The sequence below is a fragment of the Maniola hyperantus genome, chromosome 17 (assembly GCF_902806685.2).
Source record: "Maniola hyperantus chromosome 17, iAphHyp1.2, whole genome shotgun sequence".
Lineage (NCBI taxonomy): Eukaryota > Metazoa > Arthropoda > Insecta > Lepidoptera > Nymphalidae > Maniola > Maniola hyperantus.
In genome coordinates, this window is record NC_048552.1 from 8,473,356 (window position 1) to 8,501,133 (window position 27,778).

The following is a 27,778-nucleotide window of genomic DNA, read 5'->3' on the forward strand; positions in this document are numbered from 1 at the left end:
CATCCATTATCCTTTGTATCATAGGCAAATCAGATAGAAAAATATACTTAATGATATCGTTTTAGCTGTTGCGTTTAGTCGTATAGAAAAAGCGTTACTGAACAGAACATTGGTATATACTTATCTCTAATGCGCTTCTTACGAAGTAAATACCATGGCACAGAAAATAAGAGAACAACATCCATTAAAAAACTAAAGAATAAGAAGGTGAGCTTTAAAAGAAAGTGCGATAATAGTAGCTCGTTAAGACTCAAACTTGCTAGGTATTTACAAAGCGTGTTAAAAAGTTCAACGACGCATGGCCTGCCCTACATAGTAAAAAATCGCTTACATTATTTAGAAAAGTAAGTAAAACTATTAAGTAATTCTTTTCATGTGTAGATCTTACAATCGAACAAATTCAAGTTAAGTAAACTTATTCTATCCCTTGATAAGAGTTTGTGTTGATCATTTCAATGTTCATAAATAAGTGTAGGTATCATTATTATAAATTAAAATTTATTATTTTCAGGGCTTTTTGGATTGTTAATATCGTTGTTTGTTTTACTATAATGATTGCATTACTAACGCTACAATATTTAAGATTTGTCGTAAGTTTTAGCTTTACCTACCTACAAGATTGTGTTTTGTGTTGTGTTACCTAAATATGGATGTTCGAACTTTGATTGTAATTACGGTTTCTCTATCTTCAGGCTGCGCCGACTGTTATAAGTGTAGAAAGGAACTATTTTGATTGGAATATTTCTTACCCCGCTATAACACTCTGTCCACTTTACAAACCTGATGCTATAAAATTGGGGAAATTGATCAAGTAAGTTACAATGCAAGCCTTAACTCTCCCGAAACATCGCCGACTTGCTTAAAACCATGACTAAATCAGTTTTTTATTTATTTTTATGCATTATTTTATTTTTAATTTATCATGCAAAATGTCGAAAAAATACGACTGTAGTACGGAACCCTCGGTGCGCGAGTCTGACTCGCACTTGAACAGTTTTTTTATGGGTAGGTATAGCTTAGATTGGAGTCATAATTCCCCCAGTCCCACATTCTAAAGGTATCTGTTATTCACTGAATAGCGATCCCAGCGTCGGAATTTAGTGCCAAGTATAATATGTGCATATACGTAAGTATAATGCAACATGTACCTACCTACTCGTACACACGACCGACATCAGCGTATTGTAGATGTAGAAGGAATGAGTTTCTTCATCAGTGTGTTCAGAGTTCAGAACCGTAGCTGCCACCACGTAGAGTGCATGAAATGGTCCAAGAAATATGTTCTAATTTACCTACTTAGTCAAAACAAAAAAACAATAAAAAATTTATTTTTATTGCTAGCGATACCAGCAAAAAAACAGAATTAAATGTGAAAGGTTATGTATGGGCGATAGCTCAAGCCGCTTTGGATACTTTGGATTTTTTAGATTTAGATCCTCCAAATGAATTACAGGTAAGTATCTATGAAAGTTAACCTATCCATACCTTTTTTAATTTATAGACTAGCGCTTGGCTGCAATCAGACCTGTTGGCAAGTGGTGATACAGCCTAAAATGGAGTACGCTTGCCTAGAAGATGTCTACACAATCACTCTTGACTTGAAGATATCTAAGTATCTAAGTACATACAAAATATAAAGTGCCTCTCTGTATTTCCAAATAACTACCGTTTATTAAGCTCATAATAATATGGTTATTCACATGTAATGTTTTCCACCCAAACTTAATTTTTTAAAAGTTTTATCCTCTTTTTTTTCGGGATAATCTTTAAATAAGTCTCGTTGAAGTCTCGTTAAAATTTTACCTATTGGCAGGGGGTGTTTACTGTAATTGAGCTATTCCGAGCGGTCTTGGGATTACCCTCCCTTATGCCCGCGACTTCGTCCGCGTGGACTACACAAATTTAAAACCCCTATTTCACCCCCTTAGGGGTTGAACTTTCAAACATCCTTTCGAAGCGGATGCCTACGTCATATCTGCATGCCAAATTTCAGCCCGATCCTTCCAGTAGTTTGAGCTGTGCGTTGATAGATCAGTCAGTCAGTCAATCCTTTTATACTTATATTTAGATTTCATTCCACGTCATCCCTATCCTCGCAACCTAGCGAGAGCAAGACTGATCACTAAAAACTGGGTCTAGCTACTTTAAAAAATATTTGTCAGTCAAAAGCTTGTAAGCTTGCTTGCCTAAGTACTCTAAATATGATGGCAGCGGGCGATATGTTATGATGGTTAATTTTTTGTAAAGATTTTTGTTAATCAATGTTTTTGATTTGACTAGCTGTTAATCGATCCAAAAGATTACGCGAAAGCGGCGGCTTCGCTATTCCGGAATTTCGAAGAAAATTGGCTGGCCAGTAAGGTCAACGTAGCAATCTCTGTGAATGCCGCCATGACCGAGATGGGAATGTGCCACGTAATTAATTCCAATGTTGCTATATTCGACAACCCTCAGTAAGTAAAAAAAATACTTGGCCACGGCTGAGATGTTAAGAGTTTATTAGGTATATATTTTATTCTTTTTACCGGTTCCAACCGATTATGACGTTGTCCAGCAATGTCTGTACGCCCATTCTAGACTTTGTAGATAATATTCCCACTAACAAAGTACTTCATATACTTAACATACTTAATGCCAATTACTTAATATACCTACTATGTATTCAGTCTGGATCTACCTTACACTTGATTAGAACCTTGAATCCTTGGCCCGAGCCCGTAGATGAAGCTTTAAAACATTTAATGAGGTCTAAAAGCTGAAAGTATACTTATAACTATATGGTGGTTTTCTACTTGCTTGATTATGGCAACTAACGAACGCTCTAGCCGCTAGCGGACCCGATGTTTTACCTAAACATACACAGGACAGGAGAAACCCCACTTTAGAAACTTTCAGTTTATCAACCACTTCCTCTTTTGTTTCCTCTATTTTATCAACCACGCTCTAGGACCACTTTCTATATAATTTTATTATATGATCAAATTCAAATTCGATACCCAATATAATAAATATCTTTCAATTTCTAGCAATTGGAATAGCGCTGCTATTGCAGCCGAAACTTACGTAAAGAAAAATATTGAACTCTCTATATTTGAAGCAGACTTCTTTACTTTGATAACAAATTATGAGTCCGTTTATAAGGTTGGTAACTATGTTAAATAGATTATTATTATTGATATACTTATGTGTTAGACAGTGTATAATATAAAACTTCAAAGCATATTGACATAGGTACAGTAGCACAGCGATGCGTTTTTCTACAAAATAAAATATTTTAAAATCCAGTATGTAAGTACATAATATATTACATATATCATTATGTACAGACAAATATCCTGCGTCGCGCATATTAGTTCGTCTTTTAGTACTTATTAGGGATAAAGTTCAGTCTAGGCACGTACCTACCTAAGTATTTAGTATGCGCGTCACTTTGCTTGTGCTTTGCGCCAGTGTTTTGAATCCAAAAAAAATATTAAAAAACCGACTTCTAAAACCACTACAAAGTAAAAAATAACTTTTGTTTCTACACGTGTATGTATGTATGAAGTCGGGAGAGAGCATAATCGTGAGGCTCGTCCGTCTTCAACATACCTACATAACCGTGTAGAAACCAAAGTTATTTTTTACTTTCTTCTCTTTCAAGGTAGAGTCCAAATGGCTGAGGTAAATTCTGGACCATCTACTTAGGGTTTGATAATGTTCTAGTTTGGTACAGAATTAATTACCTATTATTAAAGGTAATATTTTGTTTCGGGTTTTGAGTATTGAACTCTGTAATAAAAAATACGATGCGTTCGTTAATGATAATTGTATTTAACCTTAAAAAAAGACCAATGTTGTATAGTTATCTTTATACTGGTTTATTTTTATGTAACTAGACTAGATGGCGCCACACGACAATTACAGCGCGGTCCAGTTTTATTACTTAGCGAAGTATATAGGAATTCAAATGTTTACGTTCCGCAAACATCGTGAGGAAATCTCACATATAATTTTTTGATATCGCTGACCATATTTTGGAAACAGCGATCTAAATTGTCATTAATAGTCATACAGCTGACAGCTATTAAGTTTAAACTGCACGCGCACGGAACAAAATTCTGCAGGAGTGAGGACCTATAAGTATAAAGTATAAAGGCTTCTGAGTTCTGACTTCTGAAACTATTTATTACCTACATAGGTACAGTGTACCTATGTATGTATGTATGTATGTACCTATGTATCATACATAGGTACAGTGTACCTATGTATGATAGTATATAATCTATGTATGTAGGTAATAACTGGTACAGTACGCGGCAGAAGGTAATGTAGATCGATCTTTGGAAGGAGATAGCGGATTAATAGAGCATTGTCTGTGTCTTTGAGACCGACAAAACGTCATATATGTATGAGTGACAGAGACAACGCTCTACAAAGCCGAAATGTCATTCTAAAGGCCGATGTACATTACTTTCTGCCGCGTACTGTAGGTACATTGTGATTATACCGTTATGATCAGAAACGACTCAATTTTAGCAGTATTTGAACGCCACCGGAACGGGTCGAATTGAGAACCACCTCCTTTTTGGAAGTCGTTTAATAAAATGAATCCACCCACCTTTTATTGCAGCAGGTTTATATTTTCAGGTGTTTATCCATGGTCCCGATGAAGTCACGATGACGACTGGATCCTCGTTCATCTTCGACGTAGAAGGTTTCATATCCTTCGGTTTGTCAGTGTGGAGCACCAGAATATCAGAAGAATTGCGTAACAAATCACTTCGATTACGTAAATGCCGGTCAGATTGTTTTTAAGCCAAGACGTGTCTACTAGCAATAAAACTTGCAAGTTTAGCTCTCACATACATTGACACTCACAGCAACTCAATTTAAACTTAGTTTTAGCAGTTTAGCAACCAAAACTTGCAAAAAAACATAGGCATGACATTCATTGACATTGATTGACAAGACTTGTGCAAGTTTTATTGCTGGTGCTAGAGACAAATCAAGCGAAACTTTCTAACGTGTCTTGTCCGCGCAGATGATGCCTCCATTTCAAGAGTAATAGATTAATTACATTGTAGCGGAATCCCACTAGATTTGTCTATAAAATTCAAAGTCCTTAACTGACTGACTGACTGACTCATAATATATCAACGCACAGCCTTAAACTACTGGTCCTATTTGGAAGTTCAACCCCTGCGTCGACTTTCTAAATTCCACCCGAGCGAAGCCGGGGCGGGTCAGCTAGTCAGTACCCTTATTATTGTAAGTAGCCCACGAAGGAAAAATAACTCGAAGACGATTTCACAAGTTTATTTGTCGGTTTTCATTACAGAACTACTTGCCTATTCGGCCACACGGCTTTTTATATCGTTTATCATGAATGAACTCAGACATTAATCGAAATGACGTGAAGTTACCTTCGTTCATTCCTTAAGATTCGTTTTCAACCTATCTTAATTAAAGTCATTATTATGTTAACAAACAAATATATGTAATACTACTTTGATAAATAATTGTAGTAATTTTAACGATTAGCAAACTTAGTAAGTAAGTTACTTTAAATAGATATGCAATTTAGGGATGTGTATTGTCAACAACATTTGATTGAATGAATCACATAAGGTTTAGGTTGCAATATTCTACATTCAATCAAATGTTTCCTTCATATTATATTTAATGCGCTCTATTAATTATGGCCATAGTATTTAACTCTACAAATTTTAATATTTATAACATGATTTCTAACATTTCGGCCATTCTGATAATCATAGTTTGTCCTCAAACTTTTAATTGCATAAGTAGATAATTAACTATAATTGACATTATTTTAGCACCTTTGTATTAAGTGAGAAGAGCGTGGTAAAGAATTTAAAATTTAACTAGAATTTCCTTCTATTTTACACATTACACATAATGTACTTATGTCCACTGTGCTTTTGCTTTCATGAGACTACACCCTGACTACCTCAAACTCAAACTCAAATTTTTTATCCAGAATTGGTAAAATGATATAGTGGTGATAATTAATACGTACTTAAAACAAAAAAAAAGAGAAGAGAAGAGCCCACAACAAACTCAGCCGGGTATTCTTTTTATTATCACCACTTTACAAAATCACCTAGAACTAACACAAAGCTGTTAAGCAACTCATTCCCAACCAAGCTTTCTTATCATTCAAATAGTACTTTAGGTATTATAGTAATAGATTTTTTTTTTAATAAGTTTCCGTTTTATGAAGACTTTGAACATTGTTGATAGACACCACCAATATGTCTTCTGGAAGCTTATTATACCAGCTAAATGTTTTATTACCAACTAACTGAACTAAATATAAAATCTTTGAGATTATTTAAGATCTATTTAACTAATATTACTAAGATTTTAATTCATCTTAATCTTACTCAAGATTTTTAGCTTCCTTAATATTATTTTATACATTTAAAGCAGGATTAAAATAATCGTGAAACTGTAACAATTAAATCAGAATTACAATAATCAATTAATGAGAATGGATTGATACATGAATGAAGTAATAACTTTAGTATTTGAGTAACGAAACATAATTAGAACTTGAGAACTTGTGTCGCAAAAAAAATAACCAATCAATAATTTAATTTATCATAATCTGAAGCATTAATTAAAATTACACTGATTTAAATAAAATCACAGAGAAAATAAAATTCTCATACATATTTACTAATTCTATCTATCTATCTTGTATACATTTTTTATTTTTTTAAATCTCTCGTAGGAACTTCCATAGTCTTGTGCCACCTGAATCCAGCAGCTCCCTGCTACTCATATCATTCAATTTTCAAATAATGCTTAACATTTTCTTTAAGCATCCCTAATTCTATGCCTGAAATTTTCTTTAGACATGCCCTTAATTTCGTGTCTAGAACTTCTGCAGTCATACCCTCATTTTATGCTGGAAGTTCTTTCAGACACGCCCTTAATTCTATGCCTGAAATTTTCTTCAGACATGCCCTTAATTTCGTGTCTAGAACTTCTTCAGACATACCCTCATTTCATGCTGGAAGTTCCTTCAGACACGCCCTTAATTTAATGCCTGGAACTTCTTCGGACATGCCCTCGGTTCATGCCTGGAAGTTCATTTTGACATCCCCTTAACTTTATGCTTGGAATATCCTTTGATCCCTTGATTTTTCCGTTAGAGATACTACATTTAATAATGATAATAATGTTGATATTATTATAATTATTTATTCTCTTCACTATCTGTACTATTATTAATTGATTCATTGAATTTGGTTAATGAGTGTACTAGTTCAAGATTTTTTCATAGATTACTTATATTTATATATCAAAATAAATAGAAATGTCATTTTTTTTTCATTTAAAGTTAATATGGCATAATCCAATAAGTGAAAGATTTCTCTAATTTATTAATCCCTTCATCAAAATCTTTAAAAAAAGACAATGCTTTAAATAATATTGTTCTCTGAGACTCAACTAAACTAAAACAAATTATCGTGTGTCATAAAATATCATCGAGTGAGAGTTCTGAGTCTATGCATTGGGTTATGGGTACTTCCACTGTTATGTTCCCTAGTCCCTACCCATGTCTTTCGAAAACCCAAGCAAATCTACAAGATCCACACAAGCCCTTAAGGTTTTGCGATTAATCGATTGTAATTACCATGTACTATTTTTTTTTTAACATGATCTGAGTCGGGAATGCAAAAGTGGTATGTTATTTAGTGCACTCATTAACTTTTGTTGTTGAATCAAATTTAGAGATTGTTTTATTTTCATCATAATGCAGTTTTGGAGATTGATCATTGATAAATCTACAAAACTCATGAGCCTCATGAAATCTATATAATTCATATTAACATGTTTACATCGATGCATAATTATCACCATTTGAATTAGCAGACTTTTCTGCTTCCCTCGGTTGCTCTGGTTGGACTCCCAGCCGCACCGCGGCGGCCGAGCTCTCGGCCGCGCTCTCAGCCGCGCCGACGGCCTCGCTCTCAGCCGCGCCGACGGCCGCGCTCTCAGCCGCGCCGACGGCCGCGCTCTCAGCCGCGCCGACGGCCGCGCTCTCAGCCGCGCCGACGGCCGCGCTCTCAGCCGCGCCGACGGCCGCGCTCTCAGCCGCGCCGACGGCCGCGCTCTCAGCCGCGCCGACGGTCACGTCCCCAGCCGCACCGGCGGCTGCACTTCCAGCCGCGCCGACGGCCACACCAACGGCCGCGATCCCGGCCGCGCCAACGGCCGCGCACCCAGCCACGCCGACGGCCGCACTCCCGGCCGTACCGACGGCGGCGCTCCCGGCCGCGCTCCCAGCCGCGCCGACGGCCGCACCGACGGCTGCGCTCCCGGCCGCACTCCCGGCTGCGCCAACGGCTGTGCTCCCGGCCGCGCTCCCAGCTGCACCGGCGGCCGCGCTCCCAGCCGCGCCGACGGCCGCACCGACGGCCGCGCTCCCAGCCGCACTCCCGGCTGCGCCAACGGCCGTGCTCCCGGCCGCGCTCCCAGCCGCATCGACGGCCGCGCTCCCGGCCGCACTCCCAGCTGCGCCAACGGCCGTGCTCCCGGCCGCGCTCCCAGCCGCATTCGACGGCCGCGCTCCCGGCCGCACCGACGGCCGCGCTCTCAGCTGCACCGGCGGCCGAGCTCCCGGCCGCGCCGGCGGCCGCACTTCTGGCCGCGCCGACGGCCGTGCTCCCGGCCGCGCTCCTGGCCGTGCCAGCGGCCGCGTCAACGGTCGCGCTCCAGGCCGCACCAGCGACCGCGCTTCTGGCCGCGCCGACGTTTGCGCTCCCGGCTGCACCGGCGGCCGCACCGCCCAGCTGTCCTGCCGGCTGCGCTCCCAGTCGCATCGCGGCGTGGAGGCCGCGCTTCTGGCCGCGTTGCCAGCCGTGTTCCCGGCTGTACTCCGGCCACACCGGCGACTGCGTCTCTGGCCGCACTTCCAGGCTGAGGCTTGCGGCACATCGTCGTCCTCGATATGAAAGAACGAAAGAAAAAAAAAGACAAATAAACATTTTGATCATGTAAATCAATGTAATGCGGGTAGATGAAAAACACACATTACTTAGAAATAGATGTTATTGCGTTAGATTTTAACATACTTAATTATTTATAGTTTGAAAATCGGTTAGCTACGTAGATCGGTTAGAGACGTTAGTAACACGGAAAGATCAAAACATGGAACTCGATGAAATACGGGTAGATTAAAAAAATCACTCCTATCTCAGCAAAGTTTCATTTTGTTCCTTTATCCTTTTCGTAAATTATCTTTTGAAGGTGGTGGGTACTTCCATAATTAACTCCATAAATGGATATTAATGAACAGATTTAAAACACAAAAAAAAAACATCTCAATTTTCAAATCGCTTTAGACTTATTCACACAATAAAATAAATCACTTATTACCTGCGTTCAGCCGATCGATCCCTGCTTCTGATGTAAGTAGCCCACGAAGGAAAAATAACTCGAAGACGATTTCACAAGTTTATATGTCGGTTTTCATTACAGAACTACTTGCCTATTCGGCCACCCGGCTTTTTATATCGTTTATCATGAATGAACTCAGACATTAATCGAAATGACGTGAAGTTACCTTCGTTCATTCCTTAAGATTCGTTTTCAACCTATCTTAATTAAAGTCATTATTATGTTAACAAACAAATATATGTAATACTACTTTGATAAATAATTGTAGTAATTTTAACGATTAGCAAACTTAGTAAGTAAGTTACTTTAAATAGATATGCAATTTAGGGATGTGTATTGTCAACAACATTTGATTGAATGAATCACATAAGGTTTAGGTTGCAATATTCTACATTCAATCAAATGTTTCCTTCATATTATATTTAATGCGCTCTATTAATTATGGCCATAGTATTTAACTCTACAAATTTTAATATTTATAACATGATTTCTAACATTATAAATGCGAGTGTGTTTGTATGTTGGTTTATTGGTTTGTCCTTCAATCACGTCGCAACGGTGACGACCTGGAGAGTGACACAGGCTACTTTTTATCCCGGAAAATCAAAGAGTTCCCACGGGATTTTAAAAAATCTAATTCCACGCGTACGAAGTCGCGGGCATCAGCTAGTATACTATAAAATTAAAGCAAGCGAAATCTACAAGATTGCATATCGAGCGTTGAGGTCAAATGGTCTTGATTAAATCAGCATAGCGCTATTTGCTATCTAACCACTCCATTTAGCAACGTCAACAGATTCGTGTTTGAAAGCTAAGCTTAAACAAAGCTGAAGCTATCTTATAGGTACCTATGTGATTTCCACTAGTGATTGATTATTATTGATTTAATTCATTTAGGAATTAGGCCAGTTTAAGCATTTAAGAGCTACTCTAGGTGGACAGACGACATCAGACGAGTCACAGGGAGCCTGACTGGATTCAGGCGGCGCAAGACCGTGGTTGATGATGATGATGATGATGAAGCATTTAATGAGTAAAAAGGACTCCCAAGTAATTGTGAAATACCCTCCACACAATTCCCAATCACAATCTAAGAGAAACACTATGAACTAAATATGAGACACACGTATGAACTAAATTTATGAATGCTGATTAGGGTTCCGTATAAACGAGAAACCCTTATAGTTTCGCCATGCCAGTCTGTCTGTCCGTCCATCCGCGACTTAGCTCAGACTATTATTACTAGAAAGTTGCAATTTAGCATCAGAGTAAAAGCAAATCAAGGTAGGACAAGATTGACGTTTTATCTCATCAAAGCTTCTTCATTTTTTCTATTCGATTTCCTATTCTATTTCATTATTCTATTAGACATCTATAAAGAAAAAAAACAGTAACTAAAGTACCTACCCTGAACTATTTCAGATTCACTCATGAACCAATAAGCAAGCGATACCCAGTCTATTCATTCAACCATTGCATATTGGAGTGTAGAATCAAAATGATACTGAGGATATGTGGCTGTATTCCCCACTTCTATAAACCTTTGAGTAAGTAATATGTACGAGTAACACAACAAATGCAACAGTGGCCTTTCTATATAACGTAATCTCATCGGCCTAAATAAATACCTTCAAGGCAAGAGTGAATAGGTATCTTCAAAGCAAGACTTTCTTTTAGACCTCAGTTGCTTTTATTAGCGTTCCGTACCTCAAAAAGAAAAAGGGAGCCCTTAAAGGATCACTTCGTTGTCTGTCTGTCCGTCTGTCAAAAATACCTATACGGTACTTCCCGTTGACCTAGAATTGAACGGGAAGTACCCTGTAGGTTTCTTGACAGACAGACACGGTACGGAACCCTAAAAACAACAAAATCTATAGATCTGTGTAAAACTTATTAAAATAAATCATTTTCTACTGGCACTTTTTCTGCAGTGGCCCAAGAGTGAAATCCCCGTCGGAAATATTGAGGTGTTTGGTAGAAACTCGAAATTGGTATGGTAATTCTTCTGATTGGGTTCTTTTATAAGTGCTTTCCGGCCAAGACGAAAGAAGTTTACATGTAACGTAGGTAACCTATAACAATTTTATTTTTGTTCTAGATAATGAACGAGTATGTTATATATCAGAGCTGAAATGCGTTCTGAAACATAGACGAGAGATAATTACTTTGAAAACCTCAGAAGAAACTTACAAAAAGTTTTGCAATGCCAAGAACCTCCCGAAGATATCCCGAGATTGTGGTTGCCTAAACAGCTGCGAGCTCGATCTGTATTATAAAGACAACGAAGACTTTTTACCGGGAAAAGGACTGAATAAATTAAAAATCAAAATCACGTCGTTTCCAAAGGTCCGTGTAGTACGAGATGTCATCTTCAGCTTTTATGATATTGTGTGTGAGTACATTAGTCGACCGTGCGTAATGGCTCTAAGAACTTAAGTTTTGAATATTACTTACAAGTTACAATGCATGAGAAATTACCCGCCATATTTGCTCTGTGTCAACTATCATCTCAAAAGTGCGGTTTACCCCACAGGGTTTACCCGTAGATTAAGGGCGATTACTCACTGCACTTCCGTCATCCGAGTTCTATACGTCATCCCTGCGAACACCAGCGATTATCTACGACATATTGTGTCATAAGCTACCATACAAAACAAAAAGGAACGTATTTTCACGGACTCGGATCGGATGAGTGCGTAACTGCAGTAAGGACTAAAATCGTACTTTGGACATGACATGTGACGTATACTTGAGCAAACATGGCGAGACCTTTCACAATGCACTATACAAATAATTTCCTGATTTGTTTCAGTAAGGAGTGGCGGTGTAATGAATCTGTGCATTGGTAGCTCACTAATTTCTTTAGTAGAATTCATATTAGAAGTAGTGAAGTGTATTCTATATTTTCCATTAAAAGCATTCAAATCAATTTATTAAGATACATATATCTATCCATACACTTACTAACTCACACACGTTTGCTTGATATCGCTGATGATAATATTGTTAAGGAAGAGCGGTGTCTTCTGACACAGGAGTAGTTCGCCTACTCCTAAAAGAAGGCTCCAACCTCCTACAGCTACTGTAAACTTAAGTTATTTGAAATAAACTATTAATTAATAATTAAAGATTTACTACTTTGTTTGCAGCTTTATCTACTGTTACGATTATTTAGCACCTGATGCTTAAAATGAAATAAAATGTAATTTTAAAAATTGTGTTTTATTTCGATTATTACAATTTTTATTTAGGTATGTAGGTACAACGAAATATTTCACTCCAGCGTCTTCGGTGTTATAATACCTGAAACAAGAGTAAAATATTAACTTTTCACGTCTCTAACGTCAGTCAGTCAGTCAGTCAGTCAGTCAGTCAGTGGTATTTCGCTTTTATATATATAGATTTAATATGTTACCTAAATCCCATGTTTTATTGCTAAATTCTTTTCCACGACGCAAACGACGTGTTCAACTCTTTCGGCTCCCTTCCCAAAATATCCGGCGCACTACATCTAAAATAGAAGTTACTATATTATACCAGTAATACAATGTTATCTACCATATACTTTAATATAGCTTGGTATTGTAGTTAGTTTTCAACATTATCATGATTTTATAATCATCGCTTTAATTATTACTATTTTGGTTTCTTATAAAATTAGGAATTTAAGCAACTTTACCACATGACTTCTTGAAATCCTTTTCCAGCCAGGTGTTTATAGTATAGCCAGCTACCTATTTTTTTAGTTAGAACCTGGTGCTTAGTATTCGTCCTTATTTTTCCTTTGTATTATTTTAATGATCTCTATTATAGGTACCTGAAAATCAGAACACATAGCCAAACATTTGCTACTATATAAATATTACTAAACCTTTTATATTTATTACAAGAGCCCAATAACAAAGCAATCCGCCTTTTCAGAACAAGTCAGCACCCAAAGACTCCCAAAATTTCCAAGATGTTCGCTGTCGTTATCTCGCTCAATCATATATCAACCATATCAAGTATCAGAAGGAATACGAGAAATCGCAGACCAATCCATCCAAAGATCAGATGATGCTTGAGGCAAGAAAAGTGTACCCATCTAATGATATTATTCATCTTCACCAAGGTCTGCATCCGAAATCTTTAGCCAATTTTTGAATCTATAAATGTAGCACCATGCATGCCCAGACAGACAAGAAATAAAACTCCAAATTCGATGACTTGAAAACTTACCATTCAAACAAAATTTATGAGTTGACAATGAAGCCTTTTGAGTAAAGTATTCCTTTTCACGAGTTCCAAAATGCCGAGATAGACAACGGTGAAACTTGATCCACGACCGACATTCATTTTGCAATTTCCATGATACTCAACCCATACAAATATATTAGAATATGTAATACATCTCACAAGCTTGTATATTAGAAATCGAATGTGACATTATGATGCCTTCTAATTTTATTGTTTATCAAAAATCTTTTCAGCGTACTTATAGCTTAAATATTTAACGTTTTTCATATACAGGAATACACTCAACTTTTTCAACCAATTTTGAACGATAAAATAATGGTGATTGTGATGTCGTGGTTTGCAGTATAGACAGTGATTTTCATGGCAATGGTGAGGTTATTGATGAAGATTAAAACAATTACCACATAAACGAGAAAACCAAAAATTAATTAACATTAAATACAGTCGTCTAAAGAATGCCATATCTGAATTAGATCACAATTGGTAGAATATTACTGTATATGAAAACATCAACTACAAAACAACATACTTTCAATACGCTTAAGTAAGCTCCGTGGATTCATATCACCATTCTAGCTTTGCTAGCAGCATTACCAGTTGGTCAGCGCTGGAAAACTCTTCAACGTTGTTCACCAATAATTTCATTGGTACAATGGGGATACAAACGAAAACCTGATAGATTGTCGAGCAGAAAATTTGTCCAGACGTATTTTGACGTGCCATCTCTGATAAACTTTGTAACAGGGTCTATCCATTTTAGTCATATTCTTTTCTCACACCTTACAAAGAGGAATGGTTACTATAGTCGTGAAACGAAAACTAACGATTTTAATATCTTGATATTCCTTCGTCTCCTATTCGTTCAACCTTTTCTTGAAAAAATGTGTAAAACAGTATGAGCAATATATTATTTCCTTATCCTTCTATTTTAAAAGACATTTTCATTTTGTCTCTTGAAATAGCCATTTTTGGTTTCAACACAAAACAGTAGTATGTGATTGTCAAAAACCAATTTTACCAATGTTTTCGTCGTGAAAATGTAAAAACGAGAGGTAACTAACAAAATTACCTTCATTATACATGATTGTGGGCAGGCACTGTCCAGGAATAACGGTTAAGCGAGATAATGTCACAAGAAGTTTTGTAAAGAGTTGTGGAAATATCGAGAACTAAAAGAAATGTTTACACTTGACGCTCGACTATAGTAAAAAACACAAGGAAACAATGAATTTTGAACGACCAAAATCTGATTTTAATTAATCAAGGACCAATACAAATATAATTTTTAAAAACATTGCGATGGCAAAATTTCGTCTATTCTGTTAAAAGTGAAATTAAAATAGAATCAATAATAATTCGCCATTGTCATACATCAGTTTATTGAAATCGAATCTATGAAAACTTGATTTCTACACCGACCTAAAGTCAAACATAAGAGACACATTTACAACGCTTCTGTATCTCCAAATATAAACTAAATACAATTTAAGTTATTAATTCATTAGGGTCGAAAGCAACATTCAAATGGTTAGTTTTAAAAAGCTATTCAAGTTAAATTACCAACGTGTGATAAAAAATGGTAGATGGTAAACGTCCAAAATATTCCTTAAATCTTGCTTTTTCAAATATTCATCGACCTTTTCGAGTACACAAAAATATGACTTACACTAATCTAACCTAAATAAAAGAGTTTGTCAAACTTCGAGTAAATCGATGGAAAGAGAAAAGTATTACGCAGCAGATGAACGAGACGATCACAAGCAGTTTTCGACCGACAGACCTCAACTTCAATACATTCCTGAAAATACAAAACAATTTATTATACCCCCCTGTTCACGGCAATAATTTTAATCACCCTATGAAAGAAGGCTTGAGATAAGAACAATTAGCATGCAAATACTAGATGAATTCATATTAGCAGCAAAACTCCTAAGATATTGTGACCACCATTACATTATTATATTGTCGTTACAGTAGGCACTGCCGCCAAATTCCGTGTAAACAACTTTAGTCCTTTAGGCTAGCTGTCTTCTTATAATTTTTCGCCCCTTCGATATAATCGGGCATAAAGTATTGCTGCTGAAGCATCATAAAAAGCGAAACTGTCACATTGACAGTATCGATCGCTTGGCAACATGACAGTTTCGTATAACAGATCACGACTCTTACGCTAAAGTCGTTGATCTTGCACTGAAGATATTTAGTCTTATCACATGATATGAATAACCGAGCTATGTCCTTTCTTATTTACTAGACATATTTTTTGAAAACTAGAGTAATTAAGGAAATAGTAGCTTGATAACAACCCAAGACTGAACAAAACTTCTTCCAAACTCATTAGACAAAGGAATATGTAGTCAAAACCGGTAAGGAATTACTCCAACAAAATATGCTCATTTAAGTATTGTTTTCCATATTATTTTTCCACTACTTCAGGATGAAATGCCTATTTAATTATATTTTTCTTCAAAGGAAAATAAGCAATTATAGCAATACAGAAAAACGATATTTAAAGGAGTTAAATATTCTCTATAAAATATATCATCCAAGCCCTTACATAGTTCAAGACAAAAACCAACCGTTTTATAACAACTACCCTTTATCATAACGTTGTGATACCCTTTTAACACGACGAGTCCAGTACAGACCAAAGAAAACCCATCTCGAAAACTCAATGATTTTTTACGGAATTGAATAGGTACAACTTAAAATACATATAAAAAAATGCCGACTCCGCAGGACACAATCCAAACCTTAATTAAAATCAACAAGCTCAATGATTGTGAAACTATGTAGCGGTGGCCTTCTGCTCAACGAAATGACGGAATCTTCGCCGCATTTCCACAAAATGAAAACACGAGTCTCACGATTTCGACAAATGTTAATATGTATTTTAACATACTACGCGTGCACGATAACTTGAGACTTTAGTCGGGTGATGTCACTGTACAGTGCCCAAATAATTAATGTGCTAATGATATGATAACTGGGCGTCTGGTCTAATTCCCACTGTCTGAAAGATGCGGGAGGGGACCGACTGCGCTTAGGATATGAATACAGAGTGGAGCCCAGTAAAAACACAGCGGCAATTTTTGGTAGTAATGAAAAGTCAACTTTATGTACGTTAATATTTATGGTTTAAATTGCCAAGTATGAGGCAAACCACGGAAGGGACTGCAACACATCTGCCACTTGTGTTGCACACACGATATTATGTGTATGATAAAGATGTAATTATCAAAACGATCGAATTATCCATTGCTCCCTGTACTATGCGCGCATGCGAGTGGGTTCGAAGTGTAGAGGACGGAAAGTTAGACACACTAAGCGACATACGGCATACCATACCACGCTGGTCTCATATTATTTTGCACGCATACATTTAAATTTATTATTATTAAATAATATTAAAATAAAAAAATAGTTTAATACTTTGAAAACATACCTTTACTGCAAGCTTCTTCTAAAAGAAACGGACATCTATTGTCCTGCCATCAATACGCGTCCTGTCAAACATTTCTGAACAATTTGCTAAGGACAATATTGTACAATAATAAAGCATTTTAGTTCTATGTATTTTGCGAATACGAGTACATTGAATTATCTAATTAATTACCATGACGAGTTTATTTGATGTTAATATAAATTTTGTTTTGTAGCCTACCCCTTGGGCTTTATTTTTTAAACCTTTTTATTAATTTCACTTGTTCGAAGGTTGCCATTCAGTCGAAATCAGTAATAGATTTTTCAGTTTCCATCATTCAGTCCGATTGAGTTACATTTGATTTTCGTGAGTACTGCTTTTACTTGAGATTTAGTGATGAGAGATTAAAGGTGGTCACTGGACTGCCTAATGATATAGAGGTAGTCGTGTTTGGACTTTGAAATTTGAAACATCTCCTTTGTTGTCAATTATTTGAGCCTCGACAGCTCAACGGTTAAAGGAGTCGCCGTCGTCGTCGAGTTAAGAGAAAGGTCGCCGGTTTAAATCCCACCTGTTGCACTATTGTCGTACCTACTCCTAGCACAAGCTTTACGCTTATTTGGAGGGAAAGGAGAATATGAGCCAGCAATTAACTTGGCTGATATTCTTTAAAATTGACAATTAATCACGTAAGTACTTACGTGAGTAAAACTTACAGGTGTAATCGCGGCCTTTTTAATACATTAAAAAAGCTTTTTTCATTAAACTTATTTACTGCACACATGATAAAATGGCTGCCATTTTGCCAACCGAGCTTAGAATTAATCTAAATATATAAAAGGAAAAGGTGACTGACTCAAACGACTGGACGGATCGGGCTGAAATATGGCATGCAGATAGCTATTATAACGTAGGCATCGGCGAAGAAAGGATTTTTGAAAATTCAACCCCCGAGGGTGTGAAATAGAGCTTTGAAATTTGTGTAGTCCACGCGGACGGAGTCGCGGGCGTAAGCTAGTCAATAAATAAAATTAAATGCAAGCTGTACAACCAACTCCGTTCGGCGGTGTTACCACTAGATTTAAACAAGGGGTTATTTAAGGGGCAAATGAACAAATTACTAAAAGGCGGGCCAACGCATTTGCGGTTCCTCTGGTGCTACAAATGTTCATCACTTACCATTAGGTGACCCGCCTGGTCTTTTTCTTACTATTTTTATTTAAAAAAATATATATGACTCAATCTGGTTTAAAAAGGATACTGACTGCTCTCTCGGCATCCCACTCTTTATGGAACCTCACGATGGCAGTGTCTGGCGCGGTCATTTCAGCGAATTTTACATCGCCACATTCGCTGAACTTTTCGCGAATTAATTGCCAAGTAACAGTCTGTGGAAGCTGGAATTAAAAAAACCGGTAAGTTCGAGTCGGACTCGTACACGAAGGGTTCCGTACTATCGTACAAGAAATAACAGGTCAATTTGTTTGTGATATCACCACAATGTCTGCCAATCGGCATCGGGCCAGCGCGGCAGACTATGGCCTAAGCCCTTCTCGCTCTGAGAGGAGACCCGTGCTCAGTAGGGGGCTGGTAATGGGTTGATCATGATGATGATGATGAACCACAAATTCAAGGTTTTCAGATTTTTCCCTTTACTTGTGCTATAAGACATTGCTGCCTGCTGACTTGCTTGTTCTAGGTCAACGGGAAGTGCCCTATTGGTTTTGATTCATGGATCCTAACATACACGACAGACAGACAGACAACTTAGTGATTCTATAAAGGGTTTCTTTTTTATCGGAGATATGAAACCCAAAAAAAGATGTATGTATGTAAAAGTGCTTACATTGGTGATCACAACCATATCAGTGGTCTGCTTGTCCCTGTTGTTGTTTTGCTGCTGCCCCGAGTCGCGACCGAAGCCCTGTACCGAGTCACGGCCGAAGCCTTGCCCCGACACCGAGGCGCCACCTAGTTGACGATTAGCACCTGCGTTAAATCAACTAAACGGTCAACTAAAAATCACATTACTTATTTAGGTACTTCGAAAACATCAGTTTTCAGGAAAATATAATAAAAATTAGTCATTATTAAAAAATATTAAAAACACGACTGCCAACTAAAAAGTAAAAAAAACACATTTGACACCCGGCATATTGAATTCATTTCAAAAAATAGTGGTTCGTATAACCAGTGAATTTCAAAGCATAGAAACCGCATTTCTAACAATTTTCATTCAGAGGCCACAAACAGTATGTTAAACATGTAACTTCAACCGACTTTTACAATCGAAGTGAAGACGATTGCGGTAGAGTATAAGCGCCGCCAGTGTAGCATGCATCAAGCAGTGGTAGAGATTTTATTACAGTAGGCATAATGGAGCGTATGAAATATTTCTATGCTTTATCGTGCATTGGGTATATAATAATTTTAATTGGTACTGTAACTACTCGCCTAGTGACCTAAACGACATTAGTGGTTTTAGTATCAGTATCAAGTTTTTTGAATATAAATCTTATTCTTAATGTTTCCAAAAAGCATTTTTGTTAACTTTTTTTTACATGTACTGACTGTTAAGTATCCTATCTACGACAAGCGGGAACTCGAATGGCCGCGCCATTATGCAATTTTCGCCTAGTTACATATTTTTTTGCCTAAATCATGTGATACTAACTGACAAGTAAACATAATGGTAAACAGCATACAGCATTTTATATGCGTTAAATGCATAAATGTTTTAAAACATTAAATACATTTTCAAATAAAAAGCTTCTAAAAGACGCATTTGGCATATGCGCCGTTTTTTTTTTTAATTTATAGACTAGCGCTTGGCTGCAATCAGACCTGCCCCCCAATTGTGTAAGAATAACCATTTCATGGCTATCGCAATCGTCAAGAATTCTGCCCTTTGATTGGCTGTGAAAAAATGTAAACAGCGAATCAACCAATCAAAAGGCATAATTTCTTGACGATTGCGATAGCCATGAAATGGTTATTCTTACACAATTGGGGGACTGGTGGCAAGTGACGATGCAGCCTAAGATGGAGCACGCTTGCCTAGAAGATGCCTATTCACTCTTGACATGAAGGTCAAGTAACAATATTAAGTTAAGTTCAACTGAAAATGGATACAAGTATTGTACCTGAAAGTGGACCACTGCTCAAAGAAGTATTGGGTCCTACTCCTAAGACACTGTTGCTGAGGCTATTGTTCCCGAGGACGTTCCCCATGCCATCTCCAGTGTTGAGACCCAATGCATTGGTGTTGGCCACTTGGGCCTGTGACAGTACTGTAGCCAGATCGTTTGCAGTCAGGCCTTGCTGTAACAGTTGGTTCTGGAGAGCTCCTAGACCAGTAAGTCCCAAGGCCTGGAAAGTATGCTTCAATTTTAACTGCCATTATTACAAACTTATTGTAAAAAATCAGTGGAGAATGCCAAGAAAAATTATAATTTTAAACAATGAAATAATAGTGGTTTTTAGGGTTCCGTACCTCAAAAGGAAAAACGGAACCCTTATAGGATCACTTTGTTGTCTGTCTGTCTGTCTGACTTCCCGTTGACCTAGAATCATGAAATTTGGTAGGTAGGTCTTATAGCAGACATTCGGGGAAATATCTGAAAACCACGAATTTGTGGTTACATCACACAAAAATATTTAAATTGTGGTCATGAACTAATAATTAGTATTTTCAATTTTCGAAGGAAGATAGCTATATCAAGTGGGGTATCATATGAAAGGGCTTCACCTGTGGATTCTAAAACAGATTTTTATTTATTTTTATGAATCATAGTTTTTGATTTATCGTGCAAAATGTCGAAAAAATGCGACTGTACTACGGAACCCTCGGTGAGCGAGCCTGACTCGCACTTGGCCGGTTTTTTTGATGAGAATTGACCATCGCTCACAATGAGCCTACTTTACAGGTGATTGATGGCTAACAATACGTTTGGTGTGAACGCAGCTTTATTTTTTTTATTTTTTATTATTTATTGTAATCATAGTAAATTACTGTCGCCGCTCTAATATGCGACTCCATAAAAAAAATTATGCACACTTGCAACATAATAACTAAAAATAAACCATTGTTAAGGTTCCATACCTCAAAAGGAAAAGTACTCCTTATAGGATCACTTTGTTGTCTGTCTGCCTGTCTGCCCGTCTGTCGAGTCTGTCAAGAAAACATATAAGGTACTTCCCGTTGACCTAGAGTCATGAAATTTGGCTGGTAGGTAAGTCTTATAGCACAAGTAATCCTTTACTTGTAGAGTAAAGTAAGTAAAGGAATAAATCTGAAAACTGAATTTAAAAATGCGTGAAATGAACTAATAACAAAGTATCGTCAATTTTCAAAATAAGATAACTATACCAAGAAAAGCGCTTTACCTATACATTCTAAATCAGATTTATTTTTATTTTTATGTCTAATAGTTGATTTATCGTGCAAAATGTCGAAAAAAAATACCCAAGTATGGAACCCTCGGTGCGCGAGTCTGGCCGGTTTTTTAATAATCATATTTCATTTTTATAACACAAGGGTGGGTGACAATATCACAAAATTATCACATGAATGATGAAAGGTACACTAAATAATGTTTTACCTGCAATCCTAAACTGCTGCTAAGCGCTGCATTCGTAGTGAGTGTATTGGCAGATAATCCAGAGCCCAGCCCGTTCAACCCAACACCACCTGTGGGCACTGCGCCCAAAACTCCCGCGCCTATTGACGACCCGGCCGACCCTAAGTTCAAAGTATTGGAAGTTGAATTCTGGGGTAAATTCCTGGCCACATCCCTCGACGGTTCACCATTTGGCCCCAACCCTATGCCGATGCCTTTAAGACCTTCGGGCAATCGTAATTCACCCTTATCTGTAGTACCTCTGTCCATACGGACCGTCATTCTGCGTTCAAATAGAATTTGCTTGTCAAACATTGATATTGCCTGAAAAAGAAAAGTTCTTTATAGTATAGCAGAGGGAGTTACTTTGTGGAAGTCCATGATGATACAACATTTTCACCTTGCTTTAACTGGATTAATATAAAACAAGAAGTCATTAATAGTTTAAGGAAATCTTTACCTGTACTGCTTCAACAGGATGGTCATATTCTATAACAGCAAATCCTCTGCTGTTGCCGTCTTTGTCCACAGCCAAGTCAATATTGCGCACTTTGCCCGCCATTTTGAAAACCTCCTTTATTTTAGTGCGATCTGCTTTGTAGTCAAGCTGAAAACATGCTTCTTTTTAGTTTTACCTCATATTTGTCACTTCATCAATCCATACTAATATTACATCCGAAAATGTAAATATGTATGTAACCTTTTTACAGCATATCTGTATAACCGATTTTGATGAACTTGGGTACAGAGATCATAGAGTCTATGTGTGTGTCACACTTATGTGCATAGGCTACTTTTAAACACAGAAAATCAAAGTGCCCATGGGATTTTTAAAATCTCATTCATTTAACCTATTTTTAGTTTAGTTTAATATTCTTTATTGTACACCAAGAAATAAAAATAAAAAGACACAAAAAGAAATATGTAAAAGAAGAACATACAATCAGCGGCCTTATCGCTGTGAAGCGATCTCTACCAGGCAACTAGGTTGAAGAGGATTTAAGGGCTAGTGAAAACTGGGTTTAAGGTGTACGTAAGTTGTAAGATAATAATTATAATATAAGTAATATGTATATTAATAGGCACAGAAATGCCTTAATAATAATATATAGATAAAGATATACACAGGTACATATATAATACATAATATATATACATATATTAATATATAATATAGTGATAGATGAATAATAAATATACAACAATAATATTATGAGTAATATTGATGTTTTAATTGTAGGATAATATATTTAATAATGTGTAATTACATAGAAGGGTTCTGACAGTTTAGATAGTGTTTATATACACGAGTCTTGAAAACGTTAAGAGACGGAGCTTGTCGTACCTGCTGAGGAAGGGCGTTCCATAGCCTAATTGCTGTAACAGTAAAGGAATCTGAATATAGCGCCGAGTTGTGTTTCGGGTAAGCAAGAATATCTATATTTGAGGAACGCTGAACGCGACCTAAGGAGCCAAAGGGTTTAAAACGTTCTTTCAGGTATATAGGAGAGCATGGGTCATTGAGAATGCCATAGAGACAGGCAAGAACGTGCGCATTCCGGCGATACCGAATATTGAGCCACCCTAGTTCGGAACGGAATTTTGAGATGTGATCGAACTTACGCAAACCAAATATATACCGAATGCATAGATTGAGTAGACGATCGAGTTTGTTCAGTAGCTCTTCTGTAAGGTCAGTGTAGCAAATGTCCGCATAATCTATAAGGGGGAGCAACAGAGAGTTAACAAGCACAAGTTTTGCCTTTGGGGGCTTATTTTGATGAAATTTTGTAGAGATAGCTTACATCAGGGATACAGGCTACTTTTAATCCTGGAAAATCAAAGAGTTTCCATGGGATTCAGTGTTCTGGTATGATCTTTGTTGATGATGATGATTAGGATGCACATGCCACCAAGCAAATATCAGCTTTTATAGTTTATTTGCTTCTGGAGAGAGCTTGGATGGTTGGAGTGGGGGTCACTAAATGCACAATAGAGATTTAAGTGTGGAAACCTGCATAGATGGAAGAAAGAAGAAAGAGCTGCCTATTGTTTTTTAAATACGTTACTTAGTACTTACATTTGCAACAAATACTTTCTTAACTAAAGGTGGTTGCACATTTATAGACTCCAAAAACTGTAGACTTAATCCATATGTGTTGTAGTTTTCGGATTCTCTTGGTTTGTTTACTCCCCATCTACATATTAAATTATTGTTACTATTAATAAGTAAATTAACAGTTGTAACACCTTAAATCACTACCCATATTATAAATACGAAAGCGTGTTTGTTTGTTGGTTTTTCCTTCAAACACGTCACAACGGAGCAACGGATCGATGTGATTTTTTGCATGGGATGATGTGATTTAGGCTTACTTTTTAAACCGGGAAATCAAAGAGTTCCCACAGGATTTTTAAAAACCTAATATAATAGTTTTTGATTTATCGTGCAAAATGTCGATAAAATACGACTGCAGTACGGGACCCTCAGTGCGCGAGTCTAACTCGCACTTGGCCGGGTTTTTTTTGACACTGAAGTGTTTGATGCACAAATTCTATCGAAATGTAAAATCTCATACTAAGCATGATATGAAAAACCAAAATAATTCTTGATTGTTGCAGTGAAGTTCTTACGTGTGTGTGGATTTGCATCTCTAAATCAATGCAATGACATGGATTACAATGAAAACAGAAAGCAGAACTTTACAGAAGTTGTACTATCAAGAAGAGAACTATGAAATCATACCCATCTTTGTCATCCCTCATGTTCCTCCCTCCACCACCAGCCCCTCCTCCTTGCCGGGGATTATTCAATCTGTTCCTTTCATTACCTGAATAAACAAATCAAACATAATCATTTATTTATTTTGCTTGGATATGGTACATGTATATTATTTACATGGGGTCTTAAAAAGACAATGCCCATTCAAGTATGAACAAATGTACTGTCTGCAAGATTTTTGTATCATCAGAATATTTGTAGAAAAAACTAACGAAAACGGTTTCCGCATTTCAGAAATATTAACCATAAAAAATGTCAATATTATGAGGTTAGGTTCAGCTAGAAAGTAAAAAAGGGTCTTTATAGGCTTAATAAAACAGTCAGTGGGGCCAATTCTCTTGTACACAATCTCTAAACTAAACTAAAATGACACGTCTAAATCTATTGCTATCCCTATTATAATGTTGCTTGCGGAAAAGGGTAGCACTAGATTTAGACCTGTTAATTTAGTTTAGTTTAGAGATTGTGTACAAGAGAATCAGCCTCATTGTCAGATTTTTTAATCCTAAAACCATCATGAAACTTATTGAGAAATTATGTTTTTATTTTAGCTTTAATAAATAAATAAAAAATTTAAGGCACAATGCTCCTTGTGAGAGTACTGTCCATGGGCTAACTTTTTTAGGTAATCACATATCCTGCCAAGCATGGCGTGAAAATTAATTGAACCCAGCATCTCATCTCACCTTCTTAAAATATTATTGTCATCAGCCCATTATGATGTACATAATTATTATTATCAACATGTTATGACTAGGATGGACCATTCACAGATAGCCTGTGAGAACGAAATTTTTCCAGCTATCAGTACCCTTATTATGAATGCGAAAGTTTGTTTGTTTGTTGGTTTGTTGGTTTGCCCTTCAATCATGTCACAACGGTGCAACGGATTGACTTGATTTGTATGGGTATAGATAAAGATCTGGAGAGTGACATAGGCTACTTTTTATCCTGGACAATCAATGAGTTCCCACAGGATATTTAAAAAAAATCATCCACACGGACGAAGTCGCATTCATCAGCTAGTCTAGAATAACTTTTTTTTTTTAAGAATATTAGCCACGTTAAATGACTAATATTCCCCTATTCTCTCCAACTAAGCGTCAGGCTTGTGCTAGGAGTAGGTACGACAATAGTGCAACGGGCAGGGTTTGAACCGTCGACCTTTCGGTTTTCAGTCCACTCCCTTACCGGTTGAGCTATTGAGGCTCTGAGGAGACTTTAGTTATAGTGTAGAAGTAGATTACAGGAAGCACTTACCAGTTTCTTCTTTTAAAACAAGTTTCCTGCCATTAAGTTCATATCTATGCATGACAAATAGAGCTTTCTTCATAGCTTCTGAGTTTGTAAATTCAACAACACCACATCCTCTTGGCTTTCCATTTTCATCATTAAATAATTCAACATAAGCCACATCGCCTACCTGAAATTGATTAGTATAATTATTCTTTTGAACTGCATCTAAATAGATCAAGTATGCCTAGCACCCGTAGGTTGATTCCCAAAAATCTGCTGCAATTATTATTACAATCGCAATTGTTGTGATTGGCTGAATTTATGGTTTTCTTAATGATTTTAAGCTTATTTCGTGGTTTAACGTGAAGCTCCAGCGAAAAGAACAAGAAAGAGGGTAGTTCGCTACTGCCCTTGACAGCTTGAAATTCGTCTCTCGCAGCACCGCAGTCCCGTCGTGACCACGACCCGTGCGCTAATTGGGTTGAAATATCGACAAATAAAACAAAAATTAATCATGGTATGTACCCGTTTTATACATTAAAATATATGGTTTTTTTGTTGCAACAATGCATTGTAGCCAATTGTGAGCAAGCGTCAACCAATCAGAGGTGTTAGCAATTGTCACAATGTAGCTGTCATTTTACTTCAATCAAGCCACAGTGTTACAATCGCAAAGACCTTGAATTGGCTGGTACTGTCTCATTATTATCTAGATCTCGTATCTCAGCAAGAACGCCATAAATTCGGTAAATGACAACAACTATCACAATGTTATAAGTACAACTTCCTTTAACTTGTTATGTATACCCCAACCCTGTGGTTTTAGTACTGCAAATGACTACAAATTTTATAATAGATAAATACCAGAGATTGTAATACACAGCACGCGTGCTGTATTTATTAGCAACTACTACAATTTTATAACAGGTTCATAGTGAGACTGTAATATGCCTGTTACATTATTGTTAAACTTCAGATACATTCTCTACAATGTACAGGAAACAAAAATTGATTGATTGGGCTAAAAAAAGTTGTAGTACCTAGGTAACTAGAAAGTACTCAATCTAAATAGATAAAAACAAAAGTCCAGACCCACTCACTCATCTACTACCCAGCCCAAACCTTAGGACTTAGAATGCTGAAATATTGCAGAGGGTCCTTTATAAGGTACACAAGAGAATAAAGCATGATTTTTTTAAATTCCCAGCAGGCAGCGGCGGAGGAAGCTGCTTAAGGTCACAAGTCATCAATAATAAGTCAACAAGCAGACCAATGGATTGTCCTAATAAGTAGGTGTCACAAGCCCAGACTTGAAATCTATGCAAATAATCTGGCATTAGGCTGAAAAGAACCACAATAGAAGAACTTTCTTAGTCTTGTGCACACTAAAGCCAGCGAAACATTATGAGAAGAGTTTCTCGATGGAGTGACATTCTCTCGACCCTAAATGCACTCATAACAATCTGATAAAAGTTCATTCAATGACTGATTGCTGATTGCAGATAGGTACGCTTTGAAATATCAAAAAAAAGTAGGTGTATCTACCTTATCTTTGAACAAGTCCTTCAATTCAGCCCAACGAAACTCATACGGTATGTTTGAGACAAATAATCGCTTTCCTTCTGATCTATCGCGATCCCCAGAGCGGTCTCGCGTGGCGTCAGAAAACCTGGATGGTCTGTCTCCACGCCTGGAACGGTCCCTTTCCTTCTCTCTTTGGTTATCCATTATCTAATAATAAAACAAACAAATATTTTTTCAACGAAAACCTTTCGAACCTTGAATAGCTTATCACAAGCACAAAAAGCACCCAGAGAGCATTTCACGAACATGAAGAACCATACCGGTACGATTACCTACCTTGTTATGCTCGTTTCAATTACACGGTACACTAAAGTATATTATAGGAAAGCAATTATTTAGTCAAAATTTGGTAAATAAAGCGACACAATCTTCGATATTTCACAGTTTCTGTTTGGTTTTTGAATTGTAATACAAATTCAGACAATCTTTCATAATTTCAATAAAACAAAATGGCGCGAGACGACCATAGAGTAAAGTAATACT

The 27,778-nt window shown here is 37.1% G+C and overlaps 3 protein-coding genes across 7 annotated transcripts in view; 2 read left to right on the forward strand and 1 right to left on the reverse strand.

Moving 5' to 3' along the window:
- The window catches only part of LOC117990120 (uncharacterized), a 147,619-nt gene that overhangs the window by 117,456 nt on the left and 2,385 nt on the right, over positions 1-27,778 (forward strand). The gene's annotated exons all lie outside the window — the stretch shown is intronic.
- LOC117990256 (sodium channel protein Nach-like) lies at positions 130-12,747 on the forward strand. The gene is made up of 9 exons (XM_069504390.1): positions 130-207; positions 693-811; positions 1,342-1,453; positions 2,281-2,453; positions 3,027-3,141; positions 4,630-4,781; positions 10,837-10,961; positions 11,513-11,806; positions 12,227-12,747. Exons 1-9 carry the CDS (start codon positions 130-132, stop codon positions 12,349-12,351), a joined length of 1,293 nt encoding a protein of 430 aa, XP_069360491.1. The 3' UTR covers positions 12,352-12,747.
- Positions 12,618-27,759, reverse strand: rump (heterogeneous nuclear ribonucleoprotein rumpelstiltskin). Of its 4 annotated transcripts, XM_069504296.1 has the most exons (15): positions 27,572-27,758; positions 27,257-27,442; positions 25,736-25,898; positions 24,440-24,524; positions 23,774-23,891; positions 22,154-22,300; positions 21,676-22,017; positions 20,218-20,443; positions 18,921-19,063; positions 18,336-18,471; positions 17,096-17,169; positions 13,633-15,448; positions 13,094-13,231; positions 12,830-12,925; positions 12,618-12,717 (listed from the first exon to the last, which is right to left on the reverse strand). In XM_069504296.1, the coding sequence occupies exons 2-11, from the start codon at positions 27,437-27,439 to the stop codon at positions 17,114-17,116; spliced, it is 1,599 nt and encodes a 532-aa protein (XP_069360397.1). In that variant the 5' UTR covers positions 27,440-27,442; positions 27,572-27,758; the 3' UTR covers positions 12,618-12,717; positions 12,830-12,925; positions 13,094-13,231; positions 13,633-15,448; positions 17,096-17,113. The 4 variants fall into 4 exon arrangements, with proteins under 4 accessions (XP_069360397.1, XP_069360399.1, XP_069360398.1 ...); XM_069504298.1 differs by having other exon boundaries at positions 13,094-15,448; positions 18,921-19,045; positions 27,572-27,759; XM_069504297.1 differs by lacking the exon at positions 13,633-15,448.